The sequence below is a fragment of the Crotalus tigris genome, unplaced genomic scaffold (assembly GCF_016545835.1).
Source record: "Crotalus tigris isolate CLP2741 ecotype Arizona unplaced genomic scaffold, ASM1654583v1 scf7180000020201.887925, whole genome shotgun sequence".
In the NCBI taxonomy this organism is placed as follows: Eukaryota; Metazoa; Chordata; class Lepidosauria; order Squamata; family Viperidae; genus Crotalus; species Crotalus tigris.
Window position 1 is genome coordinate 812,439 of NW_024097902.1, and position 24,155 is coordinate 836,593.

General features: G+C 40.9%; 1 protein-coding gene across 4 annotated transcripts in view; it reads left to right on the plus strand.

Moving 5' to 3' along the window:
• Nucleotides 1-24,155, plus strand: part of ITPK1 (inositol-tetrakisphosphate 1-kinase) — a 148,117-nt gene that overhangs the window by 83,234 nt on the left and 40,728 nt on the right. For all 4 annotated transcript variants that reach the window (XM_039365899.1, XM_039365901.1, XM_039365898.1 and 1 more), the window contains one exon: nucleotides 15,279-15,396. In XM_039365899.1, the coding sequence (XP_039221833.1) occupies nucleotides 15,279-15,396 (118 nt within the window). The remainder of the gene's footprint in view (nucleotides 1-15,278; nucleotides 15,397-24,155) is intronic.

The window sequence follows — 24,155 nt, forward strand, 5'->3', positions numbered from 1 at the left end:
GATAGCAATGAAGAAAGGCAGCATCTGCTGGAGGTGAGGCATGGAGGGAGGAGCGAGATGGAGAGTGAAAGGAATCTTATGTTCTTTTGTGACTTTGAAGTTCTGGGATTTGTGCAATGTGGGCTTTGTGTTCTTAAGGAGTGTTTGACAATTTCTACTTGGCTAATGGCTGATGTCTCATGTTAACTTCTATTGCTCTGCTATTGTTAGCTGTAAGTTTTGCTGCAAGGAATTTTGAAGTATTTTTCTCCTGAATGAATTTTGCCTGTAGCATTCCTTTACTTATGAATGGAGCCATTTGGGGAGGCTGCCTTAGCCGGCAGCCAGTACTTACTACATTTTTTTTTCTTCCTTAAGTGCCGGCTGCCGGCTCCTTAACTTTCTTTTCTAGCCAGTAGCTAATTCTTAAAAGGGAATGCGCCTTTTTAAGCTAGTTCCCTTAGCGGCTGGTCTTTTCTGTCTCTGGAGGCTTTTCCTTGTTTGATGAATATATGGAAGAAGAAAAATATGTTGGGGGGGGGGTTCAAATTGTTCCTTCAGAAAGAGATGGGAATGAGAAAGAGGGAGGCAGGGAAGGAGGGAAGGAAGGAAATCCCGCCTTAGCACTTGGCCACCAGCAGCCCTGCCATTGACTTTGCTTGTCAAAAGATTGCAAAAGGGGATCACATGACCTTGGGACACTGTGACCATCATAAATATGAATCAGTTGCCAAGCATCCAAATATAAATCACATGATCCTAGGGATGCTGCAATGGTCATTAGTGTGAAAAATGGTCATAAGTCATTTCAGTGCAATTACAACTTTGAAAAGATTTTTTTTTTGGTCATCAAGTTTTTGACACCTTGCTAGGTGATACTCGAATATTGCCATATCCTAAAAGTGGTACAGTCGATGAAAAGGTTGAAAAGCCCTGCCCTAGAGTACCTTGTAAAACTTTTCAAATATTTAAGATTTATTTGGAAAAGTATTAAAACTGAAAAAGGGTTGGTGAATAAACTTAAAAGACCATCTTCTTTGATTGGCACTGAAAGTTGAGAAAGAACTCATGTTGAATGAAATATAATTGACTTTTTACACTCACTCCAATATTAACTGTCCCTCCTCAAAATTAGTAAAAAATTAGATGCTGAAATGTAGACAAAGCAGTCCATTGTTAGGTACTAAATCTCGCCATAGATCATCATCTGAGCTTGAGATCAAATGCATCAACAAAGGGTACATAGTTTGTGAAGATTATGCAGGTCAGAAATGGAAGACTGACAGGAGTACAGTTCTAGGAATTGGCTCCTGAAAATTAAAAAAAAAATGTTATTGAAGGAACCTGTTGAGCAAAAATTTGGTAACACTTGGAAGAGCAGACCTGAATCTCCAACATATAAATTATGAGTATATCATTCACGTTTTGATTCTTGCCATTTCTTGTAGCATGTGAAGATGATTGCATATGTTGTCAAGCTCCTTACAGCAATACACATAAGGAAGCAAAATTTTCAGTCTTGTTAAGCAGCCATAATGCCAGAAAGAAGGGATTAGATAATACCTTGGAAGCCAAATGTGAAAAGTCATTTATTAGAGAATATGTTAACATGGGGTCTAAGTGGACTGTTTGAATTTGTCTCTCACCGATTCTAAAACTGGTGGACTGAAGCCTTCATAAGAGATAACGTTGAAATATTCTTCCATTTCTCATTTGCCATGTTTGGATCAACTTCCTTTTCTTTTTCAGCTTTGGAGAATACCATTACATTCCCTTCTACAAATAGAACAGACATGTCAAACACAAGGCCTGGGGGCCGGATGCAGCCCGCAAAGTGGTTTCATGTGGCCCGCGAAGCCATCCTGGAAACAGTGAGGGAACGGCCCCCTCTGCCTTGGCCCTGACCCAGGCCAGCTGGGAGCCAATGTACAATTTTGTAGTGGCCATCTATGCTGAAACGCATTCAGTCTTAGCTCCATAAGCCCTCCCCCCGCATGGCCTGAGAGGAACAGTGAGGCTCCTCCAGTGGACCATGCCTTGGCGCTTGTCCCTGGTCCCACCCCCTTCTGCCAGAGACCCTCAGATCTATCCCACTCCTGCCCAGGCCCCCACAGGCATCCTTGACGCGAACGATGTAGAGCTGGCCACACTCACCCAGTAGGCCACACTCACTCCATTCACGCCCACCCAGTAGGCCGCATCCACCCTGGCCACACCCACCCGCCCCCCTGAGGGCAACCGCAATGCTGATGCGGCCCTCAGTGAAATTGAGTTTGACACCCCTGAAATAGAAGTTCTCCAGCACTAGAGATGGATAATCCGCTAATGGGTTAACTTAATCCTCCTGCCCAATCAGATCAAGTCAGCCAAACTTGCCACGCCTGTCCTGGGCCTGATTCCCCAGTTTTCGACTTGATCTTGCCCAGAACAGACGTGCAGGTTTGGCTCACAGACAGGTAGTGGATTATCCATTAGGACTTTAAATTTACTAAAATCTTGTGAACTTTAGTCCCCTGAGCAGCGCTGGGACCAGCGCTCCTCTAGAGGACAAATCCCTACTGATTCCCATTGGGGATTCAGCTTTTCAAACGGAGGACTCCATTTCTGTTTCTAAATCCTTCCCCCCTCCCTCTTCGCTGGAAAAGGGGATTTCTTCCAGCCTTCTTCCCTTCCAGCACAGCGCTTCCAAAATCCCCCCCCCATTCCTCCAAATTCCCTCTGGCGTCGGAGCTTGTGGCTGCAGCTCCGATGGTCTTAAGGAACCCGGATCGGCTCACAGAGGCCGCAGGGACCTCGGATTGTCTCGTCACGTTTTCGGCCATTCCGGTGACTGCAGGCTCCGACGATCAGCTGAGGAGGGCATTTTCGGCTCAGTCCCTTCCCCGAGCAGGGTGTAACAGGCTGGGTGAGTCTTACCTGTTGTGGAGCTGGAGGGGGTGATTGATCTGAGTCGCGGCCACCATTTTGCGACCGCATGGTCCCTAGGACTTGCAGACTGCAAGGAAAGGGGGGGTGGAAAGAGACATTTCCACCTAATTTGGCAGCGATTACTGCGGTAGCGGCGTTTTCGGCTTTCCGTCCCTAAGGTTCTCATCGGCCTCATTGAAGGCCTAGATATACACAGGGGCTCTGCTGCCCGCGACTTCCATCTTGGGGGGCTTCAGCCTACTACCAAGGCCACCATTCCCACAACAGTCTTGTGCCCATTAAGCCCTCATTGAGGCTTCCTGGGGCAAAGGACCTTCCAGAGTTGTACCAGCCAAGGTTGTCAGGAGGTGGGATTAAGTTCCCTTAGGTGATCCTTGGAGTTTCCCCTGGTGACATTGGTATTACCATTTTATCCTTGGCATAGGCCCAAGAGTTTTATTGGACTTTCTGGTGTCTCAAGTCCTGGCCACCTTGGGCTTGATAATCACTACAGTGGATCCTAGCCTCTGACACTGTATTGTTGCCACCTTATATATTGCTGGCCTGGCAACATAGCAAGCCTCACTAGCAGGCCGCAGTCCACTTCAGGTGGAAGCAATAGTGACTGCAAGTAGAACCGGTAGTTTGGATACTACTGTTTCGGTGGCCGGGGTGGGGCAGGGCAGTCTAATTCAGCCTTTGCCCTACACCCTTATCAGCCAATTGATCCTTTTCCAGGTGCACCCTCTCACGCACCTGAAGATTTCATACCAGCATGGAGGATAACACGGCCTCTCAGCCCAGAGTTGCCTCTCCTCCTTCCTCAGGGCAGAAAAGGCACAGATCCCCTTCCCAAGAAGCTGCTGGCAGGATCACGGCCAAGATCAAACCCAAGGCTGCCTCTGAGGGGAAAACCTCCAAATTGGCTGAAAAGCAGGCCAGCAGGAGACACCAGGCACTGGAAAAGGAGTTTTCAAAGGCTCATAAACAGGCCAGGGCTGAGAGTGCTCAGACTGAGTCCACCTTTTTTGATTTACCTCTAGGTCTTGCTTCATCTCAGGAAGTCTGGGCACCAGCAGAACCTTCCACCTCTTATGGCCAAGCCGAGGGGGTACCTGAGGCTCACACCTTCAGGTCTCCTTCTACCCCATGGGCCCTGCAGGCCACCTTTACTCCCATGGCCGCGGGGCTTAGAGGGGAGGAGTCCATCCTTACATCTTTGGACGATAGGATCCAGGCCTTGGTGGCTCAGGCGGTGGAGTGGGCCCTTATGGTCAGGACTCTGTCGATGCCCAGAGCGGAATCCGGGCTCTCCCTTCCTCTCTCGCATCCAGTACATTATAGTTCTTGTGACCCTCCTTCCCCCTCCCATTCTTCCATTAGTGGGGTTTCATTGACCCCAGAGCAGGATTAGGCGCTTGATGCCTCGTGGTCAGAGGAGGAGGAACCGGCTCTGGATCTGCCCCTGTTCAGAGGGCTTTTTAATCCAGCTCTTTTTCTTACCCTGCTTTGCAAGGTTAGCTCGGTCGCACACGGGGGACCTAGCTGGGTCACCCCAGTGACTTCCACAACGGATCCAGAGGCAGACCCCGTCTTCGTTGAACCGGTGGTCACCCAACACCATGTTCCATGTCCAGCCTTGTTCCTCAACGCTGTTAAGAAACAGTGGGCTTCCCTGGGTACCTTCCCCCTTCCGGGTGATAATGATAAGTTGTTTAGCGTGGCCTCAGAATTAGATGAGGCGTTGAATATTCCCACAGTAGATGAGCCCCTGTCTCACCTGTTCTCCCCCTCCACTATTGCAGGGGATATGGCAGAGGCTTTAAAATCTGAGGAACATAGATCGGAAATGGCCTTTAGAAGGTCACACAAGGTGGTGACGTGGTCTTTCAGGCGGCCACCTCAGCCTCCTTCTTTACTAGATCAGCCCTCATCTGGCTTCGTCAGCTACAGGCCAGGATCCCCCCGGACGATGTCCGCACACATCAGGACCTGAGCAAGTTAGTGGCCGCAACGGAATATGCTTCCAATGCGACCTTACACATTGCTCGGTTTTCTTCCAGATCCTTGGCATCCAACGTGACAGCCTGTCGCTTGTTATGGCTAAGACATTGGCAGGCAGACGCCAAGTTCAAGTGGCGCCTGGCAGCAGCCCCATACCAGGGTAGTAAATTGTTTGGGGATGCCTTAGCCCCATTCCTGTCAGAGAATAAGGACAAAAAGAAGATCTTGGCCCATCTTACTAAGCGGTCTGATAGACGGTCTACTCCTTACAATCATAGACAATTCGTTTGGCCTGCCACTACTTCTTCAACCACACAACCTTCTCGGCTTTCACGCCCAGACAGGACTGTCTGGCTGACAGACCGGCCACACAGCCCAGGCAGCAATTCCAATCCAACTGGCCCTTTTGAGGCAAGGGACGTCCCTTCCACAGGAAGTGACCCCCCCAGGGGATCCTTCCATAGGGGAAGGCCTTCCCTTTTCGCCGCTCAATAGGAGGTCACCACGACAGACTCCTGGGTCCTGGACACCATTCGTCATGGCCTGTCACCAAGACTGTTCATTGCTTGTCCCCAATCAAAAAAGTCTCCAAGGAGAGGTCTCATGCAGGAGGCTATCTGTCACTTATTAGATATCAGAGCCATAGAACCAGTGCCTGCGGCTCAACGGGGATGGGGATTCTACTTCATCCTCTTTGTAGTTCCCAAGACCCTGGGAGGATGGAGGGCAATCTTAGACCTAAAACACCTGAACCTTTATTTGGCATACCGAAGGTTCATAATGCAGACGCTTCAGTCCATCCTAGGCAGCATCCAAAAGGGGGACTTCCTTACTTCAGTGGACCTCACAAAGGCATACCTTCACATTCCCATCATCCCCAGCCATTGCCAGTTTCTCAGGTTCAGCTACATGGACCATCATTACCAGTACAGGGCAATTCCATTCGACCTGTCGTCGGCCCCAAGGGTCTTTTCCAAGGTCCTGGTGGTTCTTGTGGCACACCTGAGATTGACGCCAGTTTGGGTGCAATGCTACCTGGACGACATCTTAATACAGTCGTCCTCCCCGCAGGGGGTTCTGACAGACCTGAGACTGGTGATCGGTGTCCTACAGAGTCACGGCTTTTCGGTCAATTTCAAGAAAAGTCAGACAGTCCCATCGACCAGATTGCTCCACCTAGGGGCCATCATAGACATGGTAGAGTGTTGGGTTTATCTGTCCCAGGAATGCAGGGACAATATACGGGACCTGGTTCTCAAGGTCTGCAGAGAAAGGACTCTGTCTCCTTCCGGTCTTTTCCAGCTCCTGGGAAAGATGATATCATGCATCTCGATCGTTCCCTGGGCCAGGTTATACTCCCGGTCCCTTCAGTGGTGTCTGCTCCCCTATCAGAAGCAGGGAACAAACACTTCCAACTGAGAGGTAAGGATTCCAACACACATCTTACATTCCCTCAGATGGTGGCTCTCTGCAGCCATGAACAGAGGGTCTCTTTACAAGGAGCCCAGGTGGCTCACAATCACGATGGATGTCAGCCTGTTCAGCTGGGGAGCACACTATCAGTCTCAATGGGCCCAAGGAAGGTGGTCTTGGGCGGACCTGAAACACAACATCAACTGGCTGGAGCTCAGGGCCATACATCTTGCCCTTCGCCACTTTGCCACAGCATAGCAAAACAACATGTGCTCATCCTTACGGACAATGTGGCGGTGAAGGCCCATGTGAACAGGCAGGAGGGCACCTGGTCCTGGGCGCTCCTGTCCAAGGCCCAGCAGCTGGGCTCCTGGGCAGAGACCAACCTCGCCTCGCTCAGGGCGGACCATATCTCGGGGGAAGCAAACAAGAGGGCAGACTTCCTGAGCAGGTCAACCGTGGACCACTCGGAATGGCGTCTACACCCGAGGCTATTCAGGGAAATCACCCACAGATTCGGTCTTCCCATCATAGATCTGTTTGCCTCCAGGACAAACACGCAACTCCTGCGGTTCCTTTCGCGATTTCCAGTTCAGGGGGCAGAGGGAGTAGATGCCCTTTGGGCCCCATGGCCAGACGGCATACTCTATGCCTCTCCCCCCTTCCCCTCCTCCCAGTGGTCGTCTGCAAGATTCTGCAGGAGAGGGCAAAGGTTCTCCTGGTAGCCCCTTTCTGGCCGCGGAGACCTTGGTTCGCCGACCTCATTGGTCTTTCCCAATCGTGCCCTTGGAAAATCCCCCCCAGCCAGGGTATCACTGATCCAGGGGGAACCTGACTCATCTGGACCCTCAATGGCTACAATTAGCCGTTCGACACTTGAACATCGGATCCTGACTTAGGAGTCCTGTTCGCCAGGGGTCATTGACGTAATTCAGGCATCCTGTAGACTGGCTACTAACCGCATCTATGATGCCATGTGGCAGAATTTTTGCCAGTGGTGTTCGACTCAACAACTTCCTTTATCAGGATTGACCGTCCCAAACATTCTAGACTATTTACTATGAATAAAGGATTGGCACCTAATACTTTACGTAGACGGGGGCGGCTCTGTCTACCTTGCTCTCTTGCAACACTGTTAGCTCTCTGGGGCAGCACCCCGTGATCAGTTCCTTCCTCAAGGGAGCTACTAATACCAAGCCACCCGTAGTCCACAGATATCCCTCGTGGGAATTACCTAGGGTCCTTCAGGCTCTTACCAAGGCTCCTTTCGAGCGACATGAAGTCCTTATCCCTTAAGGTCGCCTTCTTAGTGGCCATTACTTCGGCCGGGTGTATTTCTGAGATGGCGGCCCTCTCAGTCAGGGAGGACCTGTGTGTCTTTCACCAGGACCGGGTCACCCTTTGCTTAGACCCACCTTTGTTCCCAAAGTTAATTCTCTTTTTCATAGGGCCCAGGACATCGTCCTTCCAGATTTTTGCCCTAATCCTTCCCATGATCTGGAACATCAATGGCATTCTCTGGACGTCTGCTGGGCTCTCCGTTACTACATTAAATGGACGGCCGCCTTCCGCAGCTCCGAGGCACTGTTTGTCTCTTTCCACCCTTCTTCCAGGGGTTGGAAGGTTTCGGCCTCCACAATCGGCCGATGGATAAGAGCTTGCATTGCGGGGGTGTACCAGTCCAATTCCTTGCCAACTCCACGCCATATCACGGCCCATTCCACGCGCAGTGTGGCCACCTCTGCAGCTTGGACCACGCAGGCTTCCATTGAGGAAGTATGTAGGGCGGCCACGTGGTCTTCTCCTTCGCCGTTTATACAACATTATAAACTGGACAGGTACGCATCCGCCAAGGCATCTTTTGGCAGAAGGGTCCTCCAACAGGTGGTGCCCCGCGACACGGTTCCAAACTTGCCCGTTTCCCTCCCATAAGGACAGTGGGCTTTGGTATGTCCCATTAGTGGATTATCCATCTCCAGTGCTGGAGAAGGGGCGTTGTCTTACCTGAACGCCGTTTCTCAGCACAGAGATGGATAATCCACACCTTCCCTATTAGGTCCTTAGGTTTAGGGTTAGTTCTGTTAGCCAACACGTCATGCTGTCAGTCAGTAGCTGCGTCCTCGTCGAAAACTGGGGAATCAGGCCCAGGACAGGCGTGGCAAGTTTGGCTGATTTGATCTGATTGGGCAGGAGGATTAAATTAACCCATTAGTGGATTATCCATCTCCCGTGCTGAGAAACGGCATTCAGGTAAGACAACGCCCCCTCTCATTGTCTTTGTACTGTGCATCTTATGCAACCTACAAAGTTAAATTTTGTGGTATTGAGAGCACTTCCCTGACAACACGATTGAATTTTGGTGATTCAGTTGCTAAAAATGGTGCCATATTGAGATAGAAAATAGCACACAAGTATATAAGTATATAAGTATATAAGTAGACAACATAGTCTTTTTACAAAATCGACAAAAAAGAAAAAATAGATCATACCAGTCATGTTCATATGGAATGAAACATCTCTTCACCTTCCCCACTGCATCCCTTGGGCCACTCAAATAGTGCTAAGTGCAGCTCCTGGTCACCAAAAAGTAGCCCACTTATGCAAAAAAACAGGAAGAAAAGACATGTTTTCACTTGTTTTGTCCTGTAACTAACTGTGCTATTCTAGGAAACCTGCCTAGAATTCTGCTTTTAGAAGAATTATTTTGAAAACTGGATCTGTATTTTCTTTCTACAGTATTGCTTGTTCTTTGTAGATGAACTAGTAATTAGTTTCCTGTTCACCAAATGAGATTACAGAGTGTGGAATGCAATATAGCCTTTTCTATAAATCTTTGCCCTAAAATGATCCACTATCAGGATTAAGATTACTATTCCCTATAATATTTTTTCCCATGTGAAAATAACTGAGATGGTCTCCCAAGAGACATTGCTGTTAAACAAACTGCCTAAGAGGTAATAGGTATTCCTCATCAGTTTTACTCCTTGGGCCTAACTAAAATAGAGATACAGAGATGGAGAAATCCAGGGTCAAGCTAAAAATATGCAATGCCTTAATATAGCCATTTTATTTTGCTGTTGCTCAAGGGGGCATTTTCCTTGCTTGCATTTTAAAAGTCGCATATTTCCGTTGATGACATGATCACACAACTGTTCATTTATTGCCAAAGCTTGGAAAAACACTATGTCTAGCAGTATTTCCTTCTCTTTCTCCCGGATATGTAGAAAATTAAAAGCAAGCTTGTTCCTAATAGAACAATGGCATTGTAATTATTTTTGTTTTGTAGTTAAAAGAAGATTTGTATAGCCTTATTCTTTGGAATAGACTTTCTGCCCTCTCAGACTCAATATGACTCAAAGTGGCAGGCAGGTAACTTTTTAACTGTTTCTAAAGTATTACACGTTTCTCCTTAATTTCTTCACATTATCTATTTCAAATTTAAACGAACATATTTCTACATCTAGGAATTGATTTTGTTTAGTTCTGAACTGTTTTAGCCCATTCTTTTATTTAAGGAAAAGAATTATTGATCTATCCTTCTCAGAATTAAAGGGCATCCAATTTTATGTTATCGATGTTATTTCCCAGTTTATGCTTCCATGAAAGGACTAGGAAGTTAGAAAATGATTAGCTTTCATTCAATTTGAGTCTGCCGTGTATTTTCAATTCCCATAATTCCAAATTTGGGAAAGATGGGCTGGACTAATAATGTCCAGTCAGGAATGTTTTTATGTATTCATTAAACCAGTGATGAGTAATGTTTTATGGGCAGAAGCCTCACCTGAGTTTCTTAACCTATTATTGGACCACAGGTCTTCTGATGATACAGTGATTTCCAGCCTCCTTTTTTTATATAATTTCTGAGTTTAGAAGGAAAAGAGAGTGAGGATGGGAATGTTTCCTTTATAAAAAGTCACATTTTGTCTTTCCTATCTTTAGTTCTATCTTTGGTTGTTATTGAAAATCATCAAGCCTAATTTTGGTGGTATGATTTTATGTCTATTAGGGAGTTCCATGTAGACTTGAGGTTGCTTATCCCACCATTAAAGTATATATGGTTCATCTACTGTATATACATGTAGAAATCTGTTTTGTGGAATGTTTTAATTCAAGCAAAGAGCCCCTTTTTGAAATGGTAAAGGTTGTCTTTCCTTGTCTGTGGAGGCAGAGACAATGCTTCCATTAGGGCTGTCATCAAAGAAACTGTACAAACACATGTATTTGTACAGTCTGTCAGTTGGAGGCCACAAAGTGGCCACACCAGCCTTGCAAAGGTCACAGCTGCTTTAACATTTCAGAGACAAATGTTCCACTAACACATTTTTCAAAGCTCCTCTTTCAAATGTTCTTTTTAGTTCTGCTTACATGCATTCATTATCATTCCATCACAAAAAGAATTACTGAGTTTAATCAGTAAAAAATCTGTTGCTTATATTCCCATATTCCAGTATACATATAATAGTAGTAGTAGTAGTAGTAGTAGTAGTAGTAGTAGTAGTAGTAGTAGTAGTAGTAAAGTTGGAAGGGACCTTGGAGGTCATCTAATCCAACCCCCTGCTTGGGCAGGAAACCCTACACCATTTCGGACAAGTGGCTGTCCAGTCTCTTCTTAAAAACTTCCAGTGTTGGAGCATTTACTGCTTCTGGAGGCAGGCTGTTCCACTGATTAATTGTTCTCACTGTCAGGAAGTTTCTCCTTAGTTCTAGGTTGCTTCTCTCCTTGATTAGTTTCCACCCGTTGCTTCTTGTCCTGCCTTACCGATCCATCTGGTGGTGGTTCTGTCTACCCCACATTTTTCTATCTTATCAAGTAGTAGATTGTGATCTATTTTATCAAATGCCTTACTGAAGTCCAAGTAAATTATGTCCACAGCATTCCTCTGATCCACTAATTTTGTCACTTGGTCAAAGAATGAAATAAGATTTGTCTGGCATGATCTATTTTTGACAAACCCATGTTGGCTTTTAGTAATGACTTTGTTTGCCTCTAGGTGTTCGTTGATTTGTTGTTTGATTATCTTTTCCAGGATCTTCCCAGGTATTGAGGTCAGGCGGATAGGTCTGTAATTTCCTGGATCCATTTTTTTTCCTTTTTTGAGGATGGGAACTACATCAGCTCTTTTCCAGTCCTCTGGTAGTTCCCCTGTGTTCCAGGATCTTTGAAAAATATAGTTCAGTGGCTCCGATATCACATCTGCCAGTTCCTTGAGAACTCTGGGGTGTAATCCATCTGGTCCTGGTGATTTGAACTCATCTAGGCTGGACAGGTGCTCACTAACCATTTTCTTGCCTATCTTAACTTGTGTTTCTGTTTTGTTTTTTATGGCACTATTTTTGATAGGTTGGTCTGTTTTTTTCCCTTTGTGTAAAGACAGATGCAAAAAATGAGTTCAATAGTTAAATAGTTCTGCTTTCCATACAAACAGTGCTTTTTTGTTAAAAAAAAAAAGGTGCCAGAATTCATACACGTCATACAGCCCGCCTTGCCTACCCTACAAGGTTCCATCCAAAAAAGGTGCCGGAACTCCATTCTGGGCGTTCTATGACAAAAAAAGCCCTGCATACAAATATATCTATCATGCTGTTTACTTTCAAAGAAAGCAAAGTTATGGAGAGTGCAGTAATGGAGGGAAAAAATAAGGAGACATAATTAAAGCATGAGATAAACAGAAAAAGAAACATAGCTAAATGTAGCTTATACAACCATCATTCACTATATTTCTTAATGGCTTACTATCTTTATTAATCATTCTTGCTTTCTTACGTCCATACTTTGCTTCATACAATACCTTTTGTTCTTTACAATTCTCACTTGCCTCTTTTCTGAGTATCACATCAGCAACCTCTTGACCTTTCTCTTTCACTCCACCCACTCATTAATTTATATATTTGTTTTGTGATTTGATCGTCATTTGTTCTCTATGACCAAGCCACCTCAATGTATGTCTTTCACATCGGTCATTTGTTTTTTATCCAGTCCAAATTCATCCAGGATCTTTTCATTCTTGTCCATATCTTTTCTTGTTTTAAGTTACACATTTCCTAATTACCCTATTCTTGCTGCACCCAGTTTATTTGTATACTTTTGCTAACATACCCAGCTTTAACGTCTGTAAAACAAAGTGGGAAGACTCACAGGGATTCCAACAGCATACACATTTAATAAATATTATGGATGGTTGCATAGTCTGATGTTTAAAGTGAATCTGGCATTTCTGTCCACCTATTGACTCCTTCCCATGGACCTGGAATAGGCAGATGTTGTTATGTAAATATATTAGAGGTATCATCACAGGATGTAAGCTGTTCTAAGCAAGGCTACCTTTTGCAATTGACTGATCTGTGATTTTGTCAATGCCAGTGGTGTTCAAGTGGTGCTCACTTGTTTTGGAATTTCACACAAGTACTATCAGTACTATCTTTGCTTTTTATTTGCCACAATCAATCTACTTCTATTTGTAGGTCTTTGTTATTTTCTCCAGTTTTCTTTTCTTCTGCTATCTCCAAGTATTGCAATGTGCACTCGCCTGCACACAGAGAAAGAGAGACAAAAAAAGGGGGGGAGGAGAAAGAGACTGAAAAAAATCACACAGCTACTCCATAAGCATGTCCATATTTCAACATTGCTTAATTATCTACACCTGGGAGTCTTTGAATTGTTTAATATTCTCATAACACTTCTTACTTTCTTTTCATCATTTTTTTCTACATTATAGTCTATAAAAGTTGTTTGAATCTCGATGGAGAAGCCTAAACAATTATTTCCATCAAAATTGCTTTATTTTGCCTTGGCTTCTTTTAATCTTTTTTTTTCTTATTTGGTTTGCCTACATTCTTTGTAGCTATCTTTTGTTGTACACACACACACACACCACACACATGTATGTGTGTTTATGTATATGTGTGTGTGTATTTGTGTATACATATGTGTGTATACACACCCACCTACACACATACATAGTATATACATATGAGTGTGTGTACAACAAAAGATAGCTACAAAGAATATAGGCAAACCAAATAAGAAAAAAAAAGATTAAAAGATTATATATATTGCCTGTGGTACCTGCCCATCCAGTAAGAAAGGAAATTCTCCAAGTCCTGACCCCCTCGGGTGATATCTTCATGGACCATGAGGACAGACCTTCTCTGTCATTGTTCCACTTCTCTGGAACAGCATATCTCTAGAACATCTTCAATTCTGCTACAATTTCAGAATGTCATTAAGACTTGGCTCTTTGAGAGGATGTTTTAAAGATATGGACTGGTCAGTCCTAAAGAAGCTGGTAGCAATTGATGTAGGTTTGTTATATCTTTGTTATAATTTGTAATGTTTTGTTCTACTTGTCAATCTTAATACTAGATATGGTATTACAAGTTACTCAGAGTAATTTTTAATTGGAGCAGCATATATTATTAAACAATAAACAATCATGAGTCTGTGGATTCCTATTTTTATACAATCTGACATCAGAATATTTATCTTAAAAATAATTGTCTTCCAGGTTTTAATAAGGTTTCCACAAAAGAAGACTTGAAGATAGACAGTTTGACATATAGGTTACATTTTTAAAAGGAGAGATATAAATTATTCACTCCCTTTTGCAGCATATGTTTTAAAAGCAAAATTATGGAAACCCACCTCTTACTGTTTACTGTCGCTGTTCTTTGGCATGCAGTTCTGATGATTCACAAATAAAGGAATTCCTTCATTTTCTGTGAGTTTTTAAAGATATCTTAATAAATATCTGTCCTGAAATCCAAGCAAAGGTTCATTTTCCCAAATATCTATAGATTATATGATATTGAAAATGTAATAGGAGTACACACACAGTATTGACTAGATTGATCCTATTGCCCTTTAAAAAGTTTAACACGGAGTTGCATATAAATAGAATCCGTATCCTTGCTATTCTGACAAAAATAGCACTAAACAGTTTAAAGGCAGAATTAAAACAGTTGAAGGTTCAGGATGGATTTTCATTTGGAGTCAGGAGATTATTGGTGGGCTTTTTAATTATTGAAGATTTTAAAAAGATTTTTGGATTTGCTTTTTAGAATATAGATCCAGATTTATCAGATTAAAGATGTGGTGTATTGGTAACTCTGCTAAACTTGAGATATTGCATAACTGACTACATTTTGCATACAGTCTAAGTCTTTAGACATAAGGTTAGCACAATTACTACTATAAGTTTTTTTATTCAGGCATGAGTCTAACTTCATCAGATGTTAATTTAATGGTCCCATTGCTATCATGGTTGTTGTATGAATTGTCAATTTAAGAAGGTTTAGATCGTTCAGTGTTCTGTTCTCACAGTGTCTAGTCATGTATTTCTGGGGAACTAACAATCACAATGTGAATCCACCATCACTTGTGGATCCAGTAACTGATATTCAGTATTTGACTGTCTAGCTTAGGAAGTGTTATGTCTATCCATTATGATTAGTAGCTATAGAAAAATTTATACATTATTTTAAATTTAGCTATACCTAGATTGTTTTAATGACCCAGCATAACCTGGTATTTCTGCTGCTGTTATGCTAGTATTCATTGCAATGAAAGTATCATCAAAGGTTCAAATAAGGCTTTTTAGCATATATATTGTTAAGAAAATTTTGTATACAAACATAGGAGGAATGAGAGAAATTGCAAATCAGCTGTTCTTGTCTGATGTCTTCCAATTATTTGGAATTGCAGTTGCATACCATCTTTAGTGAGAATTTGAGGAGTTGTCATCCAACATGTTTACAGATATTATATACATTTACTATAGTTTGTATCACTTTAATTTTGGGATATGGTTGAAAATTATACCATCTGTAATTAAATGATTGCTGTGATACTACTTGAAATTCAGTTATTGTTAATCGAAAGTATGCTGAACTGGAGGTATCTTCCTATTATGTATTAAGTTTCCAACAGTATTTTTTTTCTCTGAAGAATATCACATGCCATGTCTTCATTTTCCTAGGAATATATTGATGCTCATCCTGAAACTATAATTCTGGATCCTCTTCCTGCTATCAGGACATTACTGGATCGATCAAAATCCTATGAACTTATTAGAAAGATAGAACTATATATGAAAGGTAAGCCTCTAAACTTCTTATTGACTAAAAGCTAGTTGTGGGTTGGTAAAACATAGCTACTTTACATTTTTGTTTGCATATGGATAAATAAACTCCTACTAAAAGGAAATTGTTTATATCTGGAAGAAATACCATAACTGGTGGGACCACAAAATAGATAAAGAATATCCAATAGCAGAACTTTTACATACATATGTACAATCATACATATATGCATATCTATCAGAAAAAAACTGAGTATAATAAGATATAAAGATAAATAACATATATAATAACATTAAATAAATTCTATCTAAAAAGCATCACTGCTCAACATTGTCCAAATATAAAACTAAGATATTGCAATAGACTTTGGATTGGATAAACATGCTACCCTTGCTATCAACAGAGGAATAATACTAAAAATTGAAGGAATCAAAATGTTCTATGGAAATAACATCAAGAGTCTGAAGGAAGATGTAATTGTAGCTGATGTAGTTCCGATCTTCAAAAAAGGAAAAAAAAATGATCCAGGAAACTAGAAACCTGTCAGCCTGATCTCAATACCTGGGAAGATTCTGGAAAAGATAATCAAGCAACGAATCAGCGAACACCAGAGGCATACAAAGCCATTACCAAAATCCAACATGGGTTTGTCAAAAACAGATCATGCCAGACAAATCTTATTGCATTCTTTGACCAAGTGACAAAATTAGTGGACCAGAGTAATGCTGTGAATTTAATTTACTTGGACTTCAGTAAGGCATTTGATAAAGTAGACCACAACCTACTTGATAAGATAGAAAAATGTGGGTTACACAGCATCACCACCAGATGGATTTGTAACTGGCTGACCAGCCATACTCAGCGTGTGGTCATCAATGGAACTGCATCTACATGGAGGGAAGTGTGTAGTGGGGTGCCCCAGGACTCTGTTCTGGGCCCAGTGCTCTTCAACATCTTCATCAATGATTTGGATAAGGGGAAAGATGGGGAACTCATCAAATTTGCAGACGACACCAAGCTGGTAGGAAATTCAGTGATGAAAAAAGTAAGGTTAGAACAGTTAATCAGTGGAACAACCTGCCTTCAGAAGCTGTGAATGCGGCAACACTGGAAATTTTTAAGAACAGACTGGACAGCCATTTGTCTGAAATGGTATAGGGTTTCCTGCGTGGGCAGAGGGTTGGACTAGATAACTTCCAAAGTCCCTTCCAACTATTATTATTATTATTAGTAGTAGTAGTAGTAGTACAAATACCTGAGTCTCCTTCAAGTTGATAACAAGGCCAAGAAGAACATTAGTAGTTAATACAACAGAAGAGTGAAAATCTTAAAGTCCAAACTTGGTAGTAGAAATGTCGCTCAATTCCATTCATTAGATACAGCTAGAATTGGACTCAAGCAGAACTAAAAGCTCTGAATAACAAGACCAGAAAAATAATGATAATGAATCAACCCCTTCATCCATGCAGAGATGTTGACAGACACTATTTACCAAGGAGCATGAATAGGTATGGAGTGTTGCAATTATATCAGTCAGTTGAAGAAGAAAACAAGAACAGAGGAAGAATATCTGAAGGACATACTGAAGAAAACATACCAAAGCTAGTATACCAGAAGTGGTTACTGAATAGTAGAAAGACCAAACTGACCTATAAGAAATAACCAAACAGAGAATAGCAATAGCACTTAGATTTATATACCGCTTCAAAGTGCTTTATAGCCCTCTCTAAGCAGCTTACCGAGTTAGCATGTTGCCCCCAACATTCTGGGTCCTCATGTTACTGATCTCAGAAGGATGGAAGACTGAGTCAACCTTGAGCCAGTCAGGAAGGAAGGAATCGAACTCCTGCCAATGTGAGCAGAGTTAGCCTGCGATACTGCATTCTAACCACTCACCACCATGGCTCTTAAAGAATAGAAAAGACTCATGGCAAGAAAAATTATTACATGACCAGTACATGAAAAAGCTAGAAGACAAAGCAGCTAACAAGACCTGACAATGGCTAAGCAAAGGAAAGTTGAAAAAAGAGAGAGACAGAGAGAGAGGCTAATTCTGGATGCATGAGACCAAGTCTTAAGAACAAATGAGTATAAAGCTAGAAATGAGAAAATAGAAACAGTGGATCACCTGGTTAAATGCTGGAAAAAGATCATGCAGACAGATTACAAACAGTAGCATGACAAAGTAGCAACAATGGAGCATTGGAATAGTTGCAAGAAATACCATTTGCTTGCAAATAAGAACTGATGAGAACACAAAATAGCCAAAGTAATAACAAATGAAGATGTTAAAAGTACTCTGGGACTTTAGAATTCAAACAGTTAAGTGTCTGCCATGCTTTTTTGATCAGAAAGACCAAGTGGATATTGCAATACCTAGAGACAGCAGAAAAAAATAGAACTGGAGAAAATCACAAAATATAAAGGCCTGCAAATAGAAGTAGAACAATTGTGGCAAAAGAAAGCAAAGATAGCACCTATAATAATAGGTGCCTTAGGTGCAATTCCAAAACAACTAGCGCACCACCTGAACACACTCAGCATTGACAAAGTCACCATCAGTCAATTACAAAAGGTAGTTTTATTTGGAACCATTTATATCCTCTGATGATAATTTTAGTATCATTAAATAACATCTGCCTATCCGAGTGGCATGGTGGCCTAGTGGTAGAGCTCTCCCTTCACAATCAGGAGGCTGTGAGTTTGATTCTAGGTAGTGACAGATATTTCTCTCTCTGGGCGCAAACAAAAAATAACTGCTGTGAGTTTCACGTAGGTGTCAGGAAGGGCATCCAGCCAGTAAATGCTCAGCTCCATTTAGTCGCCCCAACTCCACCCCGATGCAAGGGATTACAAGGTTGTTAAAACACACATTCACACAAACACATACAAATCTACCTATCCCAGGCCTTGGGAAAGATTCAATTGGTAGACAAAAGTGCCAGATCCAGTCTAAATATCTGGCTGATTGTGTGACAAAGAAGATTATTTGTTCAGAGTTGTAAGGTCAGATACAGTAAAATATCCAATAGTACAACTGTTACACACAAACACACATATACATATACACACACATCAGAAAAACAAGTAGTACAATATAAAGATAAATAAGAATATATATAATAAAATAAAAGTAGTATTATAAAACCCCTATTACAACGTTGTTTAACCTTAGTCTGTTGGATCTACAATTCTCAAAGTACCTGTTCAGCATAGTCTTTGACAGCCCTAATATAATAGATATTTTTGAAATATAGAAACATCTGTGATTAAATATATAATTAATTTACACTGTAAATTATAATTTGTACATAATCTTGCATATTTATTTTATAGGTAAACTTAGCTAATTTTAGAAGTATGCTCACAATGTAAATAATTAGAATTAGTTTTTAACTTCTTTAGCAAAAATTAAAGAACAGGTGTGCTGGCAGTCTGGTATTACGTGCATTCATAAATTGGTGGACGAGTGACTAAGATAGCAATGCTTTTGAAATGAAGGGAAAGCAGCACAATGAGTTTGTTTGAAACTTTTAAAGTCTTCTAAGATGAATTTAATAAGAATAGATTCTACCATATCAGATTCCTGTCTATTTCATTACTAGAAGTCAACAAAACAGTCTACATCAGTTTTCATATGTGTTCAGTCTCAAGCTGTTATCATTCTGTTTTCATTTTTAAGAAATAATGAAAAATTATATTTTGTATACATTTTCCCATCTGTATATATTTATTTCTGAAAATATGTGTATTATGTATTTTTAATGCTAAAACTTTTGAAAAACTCCATCTTGAATACACACTGTCCTCTGGTGTAGAAATGAGGAACATGTGACCCTCATGATGTTGCTGCACTACAGCACAGTATTTCTTACAGTACATAAGTTAGCACTATGCTGGCTGGGGCTGATGAAAATTGTAGTTCAGTAATCTATCCTCCTCTACTGCAATTCTAGTTTTCCTGGAACCCAGGTTCTTTGGATGTAACAAAATAATGCTCTAGAAAACTTGTGAGTTCCTGAAAGTGTTATGTCTAGATTTCATTTAAAATTTAAACTGCAGATAATAGGCGAGCGGTGAAGAAGATGGGTGAATGCATCTCTTGAAGTCAATTTAGGGTAGCAGTCCCCAACCTTTTTGGCACCAGGAATCAATTTCATGGAAGACAATATTTCCAAAATCAGAACCATCCCTGGTGGGGGGGGTGGTTCTGATTTTGCTTGCTTGCCCGCCACTCACCTCCTGTATGACGGATTGATATGATCCATGGCTCGGGGGTGGGGGAACCCTGGCTTAGAGTATTGTCTCTCAGTCCTAAGTAATTTTACTTGGTCACTTCGTTAAATCTCTGGAGCATATGCAGAGTTTAATGGATTGAATTGTTCAAGCCCATAGATATTTCAGTTGTTGATGATAGTGTATCATTTTGTCTTTCCTTGTCTTTTTAATTATTTTCTGAGACTTTTAAAAATGTAATATGGATACAATGTGTAAATATGAGCTTTTTTGTTTTTTATCATAAAAACAAATTTAATACAAAGGCTGCTTTTTCTTTAATTTTATATTTTATGACATATGCTCTTTTTTACTTACTAATCACTGGCTTTCTCAAACAGTTTTTAAAATTTCGCAGTCTCTTCCTTATGTCTCTTTCTTAAATATTGGAAACACATTGGGTATTATCAGCTAGCTACTATTACTATATACTTCCCCAACTATCAACTTGTTTGTATTTTTTCCAAGCAATTTGTTGTTATCGAAATCAGAATAAATGTTTGCAGAAAATATGTATTTTTACACAGTTGTTGCTTTGCAGGGGAATTTGCGATAAATTGAGCATGGAAAGTGCATGTATGTACATTAAAATTATTTGCATCATTAAATTTATAGTTGATGTTTTGCAACTATAAACAAACATATTCTGTTGCTTAAAATAAGTAACAAATAACTGGGTGGAAAAAACCTTCTTAAAAATGTTTGTATTATATGAAAGCGAAGTATGTTGAAATCTATGCCATAGTCAAAATACTTCTGATTATGTTGAAGATTATATTCTTTGGAATGTGGCTACTGTAGAAACAAGCTACCACAGGAATTCTTTTTCACCTGCCAAAACACAATCTTAAAAATTGTACTGCATGATTAAAGAGCTAAAGCCTCTAACTGCAGAGTATTACTTGGTTCTTTTATATCATAATCTCTGGTTCAATTTAACATTTTTCCTGCCATTTCAAAAGCACATACACACACACACATCCCTCTGCAAAGTAATGATTAAATGCATCCACCAAAAGGTAATTAACTTGTAACAGCTGTATGCAAAGTTAGCATTAGGATGTTTAAGTCTTGACATTGCTAATTTTTGTGGTATAATAGATGCTTATTGTAGGTTGTTGTCATTTAGTAATTCATGCACATAATACCTAAAGTAATCTAAGGCAACAGAAGGCTCTTCAGTCAAGTTATCCAATCTTACAGAACTGGAAACGACAAATCACTGCTCAAAGACAGAAAAAGAAATAAGGAAATGTGATAGATTTAAATCATGGGTAGATCCCTTTTTGGTAATTGTGGGGGAAAGTAGCAATGAAAAGTATTGCTATTGGTTGTTGTGTAAGCTTCAAGTTCTATCAATACTTGTTCAGATCTATTTTCGGTTTTCCACCATCTTATCTCTAGGAAGATACTTTCAGTTCCTGTATTGTCATAGGTCTTTGATAAATCAAGGAGCCACTTGCAAGACACTCTCTTGGCAAGAGTAGGAGATTTTACAAGAGCAATCTTTGCCACCTCTCTAGCCATCTCTGAATTTCAGAAATGAACTTGGCATGAAATATACTGTACACCAAATTCTCAACAAAACTCTCAAGCACTCTCTAGAACAAGGGTAACCAACCCCCGGGCTAAGGCCCACTACTGGGCCTTGGCCCGTTCAGAACCAGGCTGTGGAAGTGGCAGTTGAGCGTGCGCATGTGCACAGCTCCATTGTACAAGCAGCTGATAAGTGTGCACCCAGCTCTATTTGAGCAGTGGACGTTTGTGCCCACCACTCGCGCAAATGGAACTGTGCACATGTAACCATTCCCTCTTCCCACCCCGCTGGTCCGCAAAGCTAAACAGATTGAGGTACGCTGCTCTAGAATCTATCTGGAACCACATGGCTGATCATTTTAAAGGGTCCACACAAAGGGCCAGGGTTTCTATGATCCATTGTCTGATAAGGAAATGATTTGATCATGACAAAGAACAAATGTCAATGCCCTCTGTCTTCAGATCCTGTCTAATCTGCTCTGAAATAAAGATCTGGCCCAGTCACATATATTGGGGTTACAATTATTTATGAAAGCTTAAACATTAATATACTAGGAATTTTATCTGTGACTTTTTACATTCAAAAGTTTCTCAGCAAAAGTCTCTTCTTTGTCCACTTATAAACTGTAGAGTTAGAATTAACTTGACTATTCAGATGCATCAGATTTCCAGAGACCAACTCCCCCGTGTTGAAGTACTCTGGCCTCTTGCTTTGATAACCATTTTTTTTTTTTTTGCAAATCTATTGTAAATGTGTGTTAAATACAACTTTGTTTATATTATCTTACTTCTTTTCCTTTTCCACCTTCTCTTCAACAATGCCCAGTTAATAAAGGCTTCTTAATTGAATGATAAAGTTGAAATCTATTAACCTGGAATTCTTTAGTTCAATCTTTAATAACCATATTGGCTAAGAATTACGGAAATCTTATATATTCAGCGTTTATGAAAATGCTGATCTGGCTGTCTAGAATTGGCTGTCTAGAGTTCAGCCTGATTAGATCTAGAATTAATCCTTAATCTCAGTTTATGACATGGCACTATTCTTTCATTCTTTATCACATAGTGTCTCCAGTCATTATTTTCTCCTAAGAAAATTACATTTTTGCTGTACACCTTAAATGGGAGCACAACTATTCTGTGGTTCTCTCTTCACTAACTCAGTATTGAAATGACCCGGCCTAGTTCAGTGATGTTTACATTTCCTATTCTTCAACACTGATTTGGTTAGGAGTCTTTTATGTTTCAGAAGACTGTTATAATGCTAAACAAGGGATGACAAATTTATGTTTACACATTAACTTCAAAGATATTTAATGGTGGAAAAAACATTTGTAGAAATTTTGTAAATAACTGTACAATTGTTCCTACAACGCAATTTGAAAATAGTTGCTCTTAGTTACTTATTTTGTAGTTAATGCCAGCTAGTTTTCTACTATGCAGTGCTTTTTTTGGGAGAAAATAAAAAGGTGCCGGAACTCACACACTTCATACAACCCGCCTTGCCTATCCTACAAGGTTCCATCCAAAAAAGGTGCTGTTCTGGGCATTCTATGACAAAAAAAGCCCCGCTACTATATATTGTACTGCTAAATGCCAGAAGATGATAGGATTTGCATTCAGTTGTATCCTGTTCTTCTGTTGAGGATTGTTTCTTTGATCAGGTTATAAATTGAGTACATTCTTAGATAATCCTGTCATTGGTTTGAGCTGTGATTAGATGGCATTCTGATGTTAGGATGAAAAGAAAAAACAAGTTGAATGGAATTATTAGAATGCTGCATTTTACCTGTAACTATTTTCATCAACATTTTAAAGTAGTGTTTTTGAAATCTCTGAGAAAGGATTACTGCTTTGTGATGCAGAGGAATAATATAGAAAAGAACTGTTGCCTCTGTAATTAATATCTTACTCTACTTTGTATATTTCGCTTATTTATCCATACCCTCTTAAATCATTTAAATATACGGTAATACCACCATTTTTAAAAAAACATTACTTAAAAAAAGCCCCGAATTATATTAATGCTGGTGCCATTCTTCTTCTTGCTGAGATGAACACATTAATGAATTTGTACACTTTTAAGTTAAGTTAGCTTTTCTCTTAATGCAGGTAGTCCTAGACCAGGGGTGTCAAACTGCCGGCCCGCAGGCCGGATGTGTCATGGCAAAACCACGCTCATCCCATTGCCGGCAATGGAAAAAAAGTTGCGATATGTTGCTACATGTCAGGTGGCATTGCGAGTTTGACACCCCTGTCCTAGACCGACAACAGTTCATTTAATGACTGTTCAAAGTTACAACGACACTGAAAAAAGTGACTTATGACCATTTTTCACACTTTACTACCATTGCAGCATCCCCATGCTCACATGATCAAAATTCAGATGCTTGGCAACTGACTCATATTTATGTCAGTTGCAATGTCCCAGGATCATATGATCACCTTTTGTAATCTTCTGACAAGCAAAGTCAATGGGGAAGCCAGATTCACTTGACAACCATGTTATTCCCTTAACTGTGGCAAGAAAGGTCATAAAATGGGGCAAAACTCACTTAACAAATGACTCACTTAGCAACAGAAATTTTGGGCTCAATTGTGGTTGTAAGTTGAGGATTACCTGTATTTGATTTTGATGACTCTTACCTCCCCACCAGGTTTTTCAGTTCATGTCATGTTACAGATAACATCAAATATCGTACCTCTCGATGATTACACAAATGCTTTTATATATTTTATCTCAGCAACAGTGGTTTCTATTTGCCTTCCTCTGAGACCTTTCTTCATCTTCCCACTATATCCTATAATCAGGGGTAGTCAACCTTGGCTCTTTTATGACTCGTGGACTTCAACTCCCAGAATTTCTGAGCAGCTGTGCTCAGGAATTCTGGGACTTGAAGTCCACGAGTCATAAAAGAGCCAAGGTTGACTACCCCTGTCCTATAATCCTCGTATTTACCGGG